Genomic DNA, 10,362 nt, shown 5'->3' with positions numbered 1-10,362 from the left:
GATATGAAAAATTGGCGAAATATTCCTGTCCCAATAAATTTTCGAGTAAACATCTGGTGATATTTTAAAAAGGGAAATTGAATTTCAAAGCCATAATTAATCAAATACCAAATCCAGTTAATTGCATTCTTACAATCTTGAAATGCCATCAAAATCATGGAGTAACAAAACATATCTTCACTGCTCAATCATACTTCATATAGAAACAAACACAACTCTCTGCATATTTCAGTCACATCACCTCTCTGTTCACTTCACTAATGGAAGAAGATCTTCCACTCCTCTGTAATAGGTACTGCTGGTTTCCTGATGACAAGCAGGTGTTTGTTGGGGCTGAATGTTGATTCCAATTCTTGCTCTCCCAAGCCTAAACAAAATTTAATTTGTAATTAAATATCAAACACATGACGGTATTAAATACTTGGCGATTTCAAGACTATCCTGCTGGGTGCTTTCTTGATGCCCATTACGATGATACGTTCCAGCCATGATTTGGTGACGAAGTTTCCATTTTTATCCCCCAGCCTGTTAAAAATCAATAAATCAGCTATTTCTATTATATGTTTTGATAAATATTACTTTGAAACCATTGTGGTTCCATCGTAGAAATAATTGAGGCTTGTAAACTGTCCATTCTGATAATCAAAGCTCTCGCCGTCATCAATGTATAGAGATCCAGTAGCAAGACCCTGCAATCAAAATTTAGTTTGGATTTTAAAATCTCAAGGAAGATTATTAATAATTACATCAGCATTGAGAGCCACTTGGAGTGTGTAGGGATCATCCTTGGTCAAAGCTGACGATCTACGAACACGCATTTTCTTTGGAATGATAGTTCCTCCACGTTGATAGACTGGGATCTGTCAAAAGTTAATTAATATTAAATAAAATAATAATAGTAATAATAAAAACAAGCGAGATCTACCTTTTCTTTAGGTACTTGGACAGTTTTTGTACCATGACCAGAGAACAATTCAAGGGCATCCAGGTCATACCACAAATCCTTCTCTCCAGGGAAATAGACAGACACGTCTGTTGCTCCTGATTGGGTGACGGGATGAATCAAAAGCTCATTTCCTGTAGATCAAAAGTCAATTTATCCTGCCAAATATTTTAATGAAGTCGAGAGTGTACCAAGCATAAATTCATCTTCAATCGTAAATGTTGCTTTTTCCTTTGGATAGTTGTACCAAATGGGTCTCATGATTGGAAGGCCACCTGTCTCATGTTGGCGGAAGAGTGTGTACCAGTATGGAAGGAGCTCGTAGCGCTTTCTGACAGCTGATCGCACCAAGAGGGTTGTTTCTTGGTCGTAAACCCAAGGTTCACGTCGCTTAGTGTCAATGTGAGCGTGGCCTCGCATGAATGGCAGAAAAGCACCAGCCTAACAGCATAAATCATTTACATGTGTAAAATTAGCAAAATTTTCTTTTACCTGGTACCAACGGTAAAACAATTCAGAATCGGGGTTTTTAAAAAAGCCACCAATGTCAGCGCCACAGAAAGGCATACCAGCTAGAGAAATGGACAAGCACATTGGGATGGAAGCCTTCAAGTGGTCCCATTCAGCCATGTTGTCTCCGGTCCAGACAGAAGCAAATCGTTGTGAGCCGACAAAGAAAGAACGAGTTAAGATGAATGGCCTCAGCTTTCCTTGAGATCTCTTCAGCAACCCATCGTAGGTGCTCATGACCTTGTTAAATCAGACACAGTTATAATTAAGAAAATATTATTAAATAGTAATAAAATCACATGAGTTAAGCCGTAAAGGTTATGAACATCTCTGTGCTCCCAACCTCCATGATGGACACAGTCCTTGGGCATGGTGATTTCAGGGCCATTGAAAACCGAGGGCTCATTCATATCGTTCCAAATGTGGGTGTCCAGAGTTGTACCAGGGAAGTTATCGAGCGAGAATTTTGATGCCCAATAATCCCGCACAACAGGGTTGAAGAAGTCGAGGTAGCCAGACGATCCAGGCCAACACCAACCTTAATTTAAAAAGTTTAGTTACCGAAAAGTCATTTCTCTTAAATCGTTGTACCTTCGTAATCATTTCCATCTTTGTTTTTAACGTAGTACCCATTGCTGGTCGCATCTTCGTGAACAAAGTAGCCACCCTCTCGTTTAATGTGCGGATCAATAATGACCACCATGTGGTGACCCTTCAGTGAGAGATTTTTCATCATATCACCAGGATGAGGGAACTTGATTCTATCCCAGGTGAAGTACTTCTTGCCTTCGGTGTACTCAATATCGAGCCAAATAACATCGTACGGAATATCGTGTGTGTCAAATCCAGCATCGACACCTTTGACATCATCTTCGTCGTTGTAGTTCCACCTACACTGGTGATAACCCAAGGAGAAGAGCTAAAAACAAATAATTTTATTATAATCTTTCATGTTGGAAGGCTAACTTACAGGAGGCAGTGGGGTGACTCCAGTGATTTCAGCATAATGCTTGGAAACATCTTGCGGATTTGGCCCCAAGAACAAAAATGCGTCAACAACTCCACTCTCAGAAACAAATCTGGCTTCCAGAGGTGGCTGTGGGGTGCCACTACCAGAGACGAAGTTGACAATGGACGAAACTACGTTGCCTTCTTTGTGAGCTCCGCCTTCGATATCAACCCATGTTTCCGCAGCATTCAGCCACAAAACTCCAGCAGTTCCCTCAGTACTGTTATAATTATCATCAGATAAAGACCTTTAAAATGATTATTTATAATTAATACCCATGGGCAATGAGGAAGGGAATTGATCCATAAAGTGCCATCGGGTTATTCAACTCGTACTCAAAAACGTCCAAGTTGTATAGTCTGTACGGATCAGTGGTTCTGAAAATTTAAATTTATATCAATGATCAGGAGTTTTAGAAATAGACTAAAGACAGGTAAAATTTTCAGTAAGCATAAGCAACCTCAATATTTTTATGTTATTAAAATAAAAAATAAAAGTTTTTTAAATCCTTGATCTTTCCTATAAGATATTTCCAAAAATTCTCACCCTGTGTTTTTTAGAGCTAATGTATCTGCATGTTCTGGAATTCCATAAGCATAATCGGCGTTTGGGAAAGAAAAGTCCATGCCAACTGCAGATGGGCCATGGGGCTTTTGGTCATGATGGGACTTGAAATTTTCTTCCCATGCTCCAATGTCCGATTCAACATCGTCAACAGGCTGAGGAGCCTCTACTGCTTCCTCTCCTTCAGCTGGAGCTGGTATACTTGAATACAGTTAAAATTAGATAAATACTGCAGGTTTTTCTCTTCAAATTTTACTTTGTCTTTTGTCTGTAGTGTTCAAATTTGAAAAGACCCTGTGCGTTGAGACTGATGGCGAGTCGCTTGCCGCTGTAGAGATCAATTTTAAATGGTGAAGCGTGAAGAACAGCTTTGTTGGGCCCATTGGCAACAGTGATGCTCTCGGCAGTCCTTTCTGTGACTTCCAATCTAAAACTTGAGTTTTGAACAGCAAATCATTTGTTAGAATTAAAATTTTACTTTCTAGTAGGTGGTTCTCCGTTGAGCGCAAAATCTACTTTGTATCTTTCCTTGATGGGCTGAGCTTCGTCAATTTGCAGCCTGAAATTGTGGTTCTCAAGGGCGGTGAGCTTGAGCGTAAAGTGAATGGCATTTTTGATGTTCATCAAGGAAATTTGGAGATCCGATTCGCCTTCTTTGACTGTGTTCAGCAAAAGTTGATATGGCGATTCACCCTTTTTCATTGCACGATATCGTCTGAATTTGAAGGTTGTGTGAATGAACATCTTTAAAATAAAAATTAAATCAATCATTTACCGGCAAAAGCTGCTTTGATCGCATGATTTAAAATTAGTTCTGTCGACACCTCCAACCTCAATGAAAAGTGCGATCGATATCACAAAGACAGGAATATACCTGGAAAAATATAAGATTTTTTAAAATCATTAATCATCTGAATTTTAATGTATAAAAATGGAATAGGAAAATCGCTTCAAATTTAAAAAATAATCTTGCAAAAAATTTGTTTTCAAATTTTATGAAAATAAATTATTTGTTGCAAAACAGTTTGCGCCAGAAAAGCACAGTGTATAATATTCCTCCCCCTAAAATTATTGAGATTTATCTCTTGATAATTATTGCCTAGAATTGAAAACTAAATTTGGCAAGAAATAAGAAATAGCAAACAAAAAATTAAAAATATGGAAAAATGTCAGAGCCAAAAGAAGGCTGTATAAAGTCTTGGCCTATGAAACCAGCACATTTTCTTGCTATTTTAGAATGGGAAATTTTGAATTATTCGTTCATTCGGAAGAATACGCACCACAGACTTTTCATTTTAAGTAGGCGGAATGGAAACTGCACTAAAAGTTAAAATAATCGCAACCAAAAGAGACTCCAGCTCTCATGCTACAGCTGTACAGCTGAGGGCCCTTTGGTCAACAAAATAATGATGTGGTGCCGGCTCTGACGTAGAAGTCGCTGATTGGTCGAGAGCCCTCGGCCGACCAAAGAGGTTCAGGTCCCAACAAGTCGCAACTTGCAAGCTTCGAAATTTTTTGAGCTTGCCAGTCGCCATTGTAGAGTTGAAAACGCGGAAGCAAAGTCAGGTCGGAAATTCTAGAACCCTCCGTCACTGCATTCGTCCTTTGTAAATTTGCAAATCAGAAAGTCGAATCAGTACCATCTCTGCACGGATTCGCATAATCGATAGGTGAGGAAAATTTTGCGTCTGGCCAGTGTTTTTCTTTGGTCGGCTTTCTAGGCCACCGACTCGGGTTTCAATGTGGACGCCTTTTCGGGTCGGACATCACAGATTAAATTTTACCACGACCAATCAATTTATGCTTTACGAGCAATCGCTACGTATTTTGTGATTTTGATTCATTTTCCTTTCATTACATTCATCAATTATAATAATTAAAACCCAATTACATAAAAACATTGATAAAAATTTAAATAAATAAATAAAAAAGTTTAAACTCGCAATTATGTGTATTGAAGAAATATTTTGGTCGCTTTTTTAAAATCCCCCTAGTAGATAATATGGCACCACCATAACGCCAAGTAAAATATTAAATATGACATCAGTTTATTTTCTGTTCATAAATCATCATAAACATCATTCGCAACTAAATCAAACTCGTATTATTTATACAACATTGGAAACATAATAATATGCATTAATATTTACAATTTATTTATATGTTTGCGTTTGCATGTTGCCTGAAGAGATGGATTGCTCAATAACTATTACTCAGCAAAATTAAAGAGGTTAAAGGTCAGGAGACGTTTGTGTGTACGATTAGTGTGTCCTTATTTCATTAATTTATACGTAGATCCTTAAAATTTTAACTCATGAGCCAATGACTGTACTATTTTAATTCACAGCTAACCAGATTATGAGAATAAAAAACAGCCTTAAAAAGCTATTATGAAAACAACGATGTGCTTTGTTTTATAGAAAAATCCAAAAATGTGAACGATTTGTGCGATATCTCTGGCAATTCATCAGTTCGCCATATATGCCACTTCCTGTTTTCTAACGTCAATAAAAGGGTGTCCTCAATTTTGAGAGGACATTATTATACCCATTTTTATCAAGATTTATTGATCAAGAGTCATATAGAGGTACCCTCATATCTTATGCTCAATAGAAAAACTACTCAACAGGATTGAATTCAACAACCAAATTTAATATTACTTCGTCGTCACCCTTACATAGAATTGAATCAAAAGAAAATATCTTATCGCCGTTTACTTGAATAAATTTTCTTAAAGCCTGTATGAAATTTAAAAAATTTCATCCTCTTTGAAATTTTTAGATTATTTAATGAAAATTTAATATTATAAAGCTGATTAATTTTATTTTCTTGTCTTGTTTGCAGGGATGGCTGAAGAATTTGACATAGAGGCAATGCTTGAGGCGCCATACTCGAAGAAAGTAAGTTTTCGTTGATGAGTTGCACAGAGTCGTCTCTGTGTGCGCTCATTTTGATGATGATGATGTGAACTGTTGTATAGGGTTAAGAGCAGCGAAAGCAAGAAAGACACATAGCAAAATGCAGTCAAGGCAGCTGCTCTGAAAAAGTGGACTATAGTAACTGGGGTTGCATGAATGAAAGATTGAGTTTGGGGGTTTGCAGTACAAGTCATAGATGTGTGATCTATATAACTACACCTGCAGGGACGAGGCCCAAATTAAAAGAAATTAATCAGACTTTCAGTCAAGCAAACTAATTTCTCCGATGAATTGAAAAAAAAATCAGCTCATTGTGCTATCAGTGTACTTTAATGCTTGCTTTTTTAATTTAGATCCCAAGGATTCTACGAACTGTGCCTTTACTCTTTCCCCATGCAACAAGGTTAGTTATTGACGATTTTGAGAATGCAACTGAAGAGCAAGGTCGTCAGAGTCTCAAACTGTTGTGTTGTCGCGGGACGAACTGTAAAGAATGAGCAGAAACTTGGTCAACGTTTTCATCTTGCTCATTTCCTTACAATAAACTCACTGTGGCTCAGTTTCACTTAAATTCTGGACCATATTCATATTTATGTTCGGCTTGGTAAATTGTAAAGGATTGCATTCAAAACTGATCGGATTTACGAGGGTGGGCGGGCAGAGGGTGAGTTCATCACTCCAAAATTCTGCACAAATTTGCTAACATGCAGACAGTGCTAGATAATGATAAAATTTATTTAGGGAGGTTATTCAGTTGCCAACTATTCCTGATCCTTTATTAATTTTTCTGTTACTTCAAGGAGTCAAGCAGCAAGTCTCGAGAGAATGACAATGGCCGATCGTCAAAGTAAGTTCTTAACTAAATAAATAGGTGGCATTATATTTACGGATATTTTTCTTCCAGGAAAAGTAAGAAGCGGTCACGCTCGCGAAGCAGGGAACGGCACAGGGATCGTTCAAGGAGCAGAGATAAGGACAGGAGGCCTAGGGACGAGAAGAAAAGCAAGCGGAAGAGCCGAAGCAGGAGTCGAGATCGGAATCGTAAGAAGATTGGCAATCCTAAGGAAAAACGTAGATCGCCTTCACCCTTGGTTTTGGGACCGCGACGTGATCGTGAAAAGTAATTGGGTTTAAATTGATTTTTTTTTTATTTGCTTAATTAAAAACTAAACATTTCAGGCCGAACATGAACTTCAGACTTGACGACTTAACACCTGAGGAGCGTGACGCTAGGACTGTTTTTTGCATGCAACTCTCACAGAGAGTGAGAGCAAGAGATTTGGAGGAGTTTTTCTCATCGGTCGGAAAGGTAATGTTTGAGAATTAATTTATATATGGTGGTAGAATTTTATTATTTTATGCAGGTGAGGGACGTCCGTTTGATTATGTGCAACAAAACCAGGCGTTTTAAGGGAATATCCTATGTTGAGTTCAGAGATCCAGAATCAGTTGCTTTGGTAAGTTATTAAATCATTTAAGAATATTAATACAGCGGGCTAAAAATATGTATGGTATTGGCATTTTAAGTTCAACATGTTAAACTCGAATCATATTTTTTCACAGGCTATGGGTTTGAGCGGCCAGAGGTTGCTTGGCGTTCCTATCGTAGTTCAGCACACTCAAGCTGAGAAGAACAGACAGGGCAACTCGATGATAAGCATGATGAGTCGTGGTTCTGCTGGTCCTTGCAAACTTTACGTTGGTTCGTTGCACTTCAACATCACAGAGGACATGCTGAAAGGCATCTTCGAGCCCTTTGGAAAGATTGAAAGCATTCAGATGCAGATGGACCCAGAAACTGGCCGATCAAGAGGATATGGATTTGTTACCGTAAGTTTTAAAAATATAAAAAATGTTTAACCCAAGTTTTATAATCATGATTTCTTTGCAGTACAGAGATTCTGAGGATGCAAAGAGAGCCTTGGAGCAGCTGAATGGTTTTGAGTTGGCCGGCAGACCTATGAAAGTGAACACTGTTACTGAGAAGAATGAATTCTTCCAGATGAACCCAGCCTTGTTGGACACTGACGAGACAGACCGAGCTGGAATTGACCTTGGTGCCACTGGCAGGCTGCAGCTCATGGCAAAACTTGCTGAAGGTAAGAGGAAATTTCAATTTTTTTCATGTCAACATTATTACATGCATATACCGTTTGAATTATTACCAAAGTTATTGTTTTATTTAATTTAAAATTTGTGTATTAGGTACAGGGATGCAGATCCCTGTTGCTGCAGCCAACGCACTCAACGCTACAGCTCAACAGCCTCTGATCACTGCTCAGCAAGCAGCCATGGCTCAAGCAACAGCCCCTCCTATAGCAACTCAGTGCTTCATGCTCTCCAACATGTTTGACCCTGCACAGTAAGTTCAAGTTTAGAATTTAGACTAATTAAATTGATTGTTTTGAATTATTTAAAATTGTGCGTTAAATATTTCAAATTGTAATTTCCTTTACAGAGAAACTGCTCCGTTCTGGGACACGGAGATTCGTGATGATGTGATTGAAGAATGCAACAAGCACGGGGGTGTGCTACACGTCTACGTGGACATGGTGTCCCCACAGGGCAACTGCTACGTCAAGTGCCCAACTATAGCAACGGCCGTGGCAGCTGTCAACTCATTGCACGGCCGCTGGTTTGCTGGCCGGGTCATCACTGCTGCGTACGTTCCGGTGGTCAACTACCACAGTTTGTTCCCTGACGCTATGACTGTCACCACCCCGCTGCAACCTAGCAGGAAGTGAATACAATGGAAGATAAAAGAGATTTCCCACTTATTTTGATTTATCCGTTTTCCAACGGCACCATCACTTTGAGTTTGTTCAAATATTTGGCTTGTAATAACGAGCAACACAACTTATGTACAATAAATTTGTAAAATTGAGCTTGGCTGGATTTTAATTTCTTGTTTTACAAAAATGAAGAGATAATTTAACTAGCATTTATTTACAAACTGATTTAAAAAAAACGGAATGATCAAATTGATTATGTCCATTTTATATGTCAAACTTCTCAGCACACACAACGTGTCCGTGTTCTTCATACTCGTGTTTGGAGATGAATTTTTCCTTGATAGCTTTTGGATCTGCAGCCAGCGCTTTTCCACCCTGCCATGCATATCCAAGTGGATCACTGGGCATAGTAACCTTGACCAGGTACTCGCATGGGGCAACAGCACGCAGTTCTTTGGTTAGTCTTTTTTCAAAGCCTGGGAAAAGGGTTGAACCACCAGTAAGGACAATGTTTCTCCACAAGTGAGGCTGCGTCTCTGGTTCACAAAGTCCGATGATGTGCATTATGAGCTCAGGAATACCCATCTGCTGGAGACCAACGTCCGATGGATGGAACAAAATCTCCGGCACTGCAAACCTAAAAGTTTGATTATTTTTCTATTCTATGCTATATACTTAACAATAATTTCACCTTTCATTATTAAGCCGCAGAAGTTGAATGCCTTCATCCTGCGCGGCCTGAACGTCCCTAAGGTAGCCTCTTCGAATGCTGGTGAAGTCAGGAAGGACGTACTCCTTGAGGATAGTGTTTGCTGGACCTTTGGTGGCCGCTTCCTTCATTGACGCCATCAAATCTTCAGCCACAAAGCAGGCATCCTCTTTGACTTGGTTCATTACATATGTTTCGTCCATGACATGTAATTGCCGATAAGAGATGATGTCTTTCAGGTGGTTTGTCAGCAATTTTCCACCAACTTCTATCCTTCGAATAAGATCGGTTCTGCGCTTTCCCATTATATAAGGAACCACATGAGTAAAACTGTAGCCACAATCCACGACCAGGCAGGCTTTTGCATCTGGATGATCACTCAGATACCTGAAATAAAATAATTTCAGAAAATCATTAATAAATCGATAAAATCAAATATAAATAATCTCGGTTTACGCACTTGTGTTGGCTTAAATCTACTGCGTTAATTCTCAGTAGATTGCAGCAGTCGTACTCCTCAAAAAAAATCTCGTTGGCTCCTTCCTGCAGGGGCTGGAAGTTAAACAGCGGTTCCGTGAAAATAAGTGGAGTGTCCGAAAACGAGACCGGACAGCAGTTTTTCGAAAACGCGTGATCCCACACGGTTTTCTCCGTGTCCCAGTTGACGAGATAGCCTTTCTGGAAGGGCAGAATGTAGTAAAGACCCGAGGCGTCGCGGCACTCTTCAATGTCATTGCCCACAAAGAGACGCCGTCGCTCGCTCTTCGCCTTCATGATTGCATTCGGGATCACTTTCGGCTTCGTTTCACTGCTCAGGCCCACTTTCAGTGAAAATGCACCATTGTCGAGGACGTACACGTTTTTTGCAGTCATGGTTAAGTTTTAAAATGTCAATTTTCAGAGTTGTTTGTCGTTCGCTCTTCGGCTCTTGTTGCTGTTGATGTCTGCTAACTCTGCTATGTTGTTTTTTTCAGCCG

The 10,362-nt window shown here is 39.3% G+C and overlaps 3 protein-coding genes across 3 annotated transcripts; 1 reads left to right on the top strand and 2 right to left on the bottom strand.

Moving 5' to 3' along the window:
• Nucleotides 1–96: 96 nt before the first annotated feature.
• Nucleotides 97–4,449, bottom strand: LOC132200037 (neutral alpha-glucosidase AB). Its single transcript, XM_059625207.1, has 16 exons — nt 4,307–4,449; nt 3,802–3,900; nt 3,505–3,741; nt 3,283–3,453; nt 3,009–3,227; nt 2,738–2,839; nt 2,424–2,682; nt 2,045–2,372; nt 1,753–1,991; nt 1,436–1,693; nt 1,135–1,384; nt 926–1,077; nt 747–860; nt 580–689; nt 422–525; nt 97–367 (listed from the first exon to the last, which is right to left on the bottom strand). The coding sequence occupies exons 1-16, from the start codon at nt 4,318–4,320 to the stop codon at nt 258–260; spliced, it is 2,766 nt and encodes a 921-aa protein (XP_059481190.1). The 5' UTR covers nt 4,321–4,449; the 3' UTR covers nt 97–257.
• Nucleotides 4,450–4,535: 86 nt separating this feature from the next.
• Nucleotides 4,536–8,829, top strand: LOC132200039 (RNA-binding protein 39). The gene is made up of 10 exons (XM_059625210.1): nt 4,536–4,696; nt 5,871–5,926; nt 6,745–6,791; nt 6,849–7,064; nt 7,124–7,253; nt 7,309–7,401; nt 7,508–7,774; nt 7,836–8,043; nt 8,150–8,306; nt 8,403–8,829. Exons 2-10 carry the CDS (start codon nt 5,873–5,875, stop codon nt 8,686–8,688), a joined length of 1,458 nt encoding a protein of 485 aa, XP_059481193.1. The 5' UTR covers nt 4,536–4,696; nt 5,871–5,872; the 3' UTR covers nt 8,689–8,829.
• A 42-nt stretch (nt 8,830–8,871) lies between these two features.
• LOC132200041 (actin-related protein 6) lies at nt 8,872–10,347 on the bottom strand. Its single transcript, XM_059625212.1, has 3 exons — nt 9,846–10,347; nt 9,368–9,772; nt 8,872–9,313 (listed from the first exon to the last, which is right to left on the bottom strand). Exons 1-3 carry the CDS (start codon nt 10,256–10,258, stop codon nt 8,941–8,943), a joined length of 1,191 nt encoding a protein of 396 aa, XP_059481195.1. The 5' UTR covers nt 10,259–10,347; the 3' UTR covers nt 8,872–8,940.
• Between the last annotated feature and the right edge of the window lie 15 nt (nt 10,348–10,362).

Source organism: Neocloeon triangulifer, unplaced genomic scaffold (assembly GCF_031216515.1).
Source record: "Neocloeon triangulifer isolate White Clay Creek 2 clone unplaced genomic scaffold, ASM3121651v1 ptg000014l, whole genome shotgun sequence".
Taxonomy (NCBI): domain Eukaryota; kingdom Metazoa; phylum Arthropoda; class Insecta; order Ephemeroptera; family Baetidae; genus Neocloeon; species Neocloeon triangulifer.
This window is presented reverse-complemented; position numbering and strand designations above follow the sequence as displayed.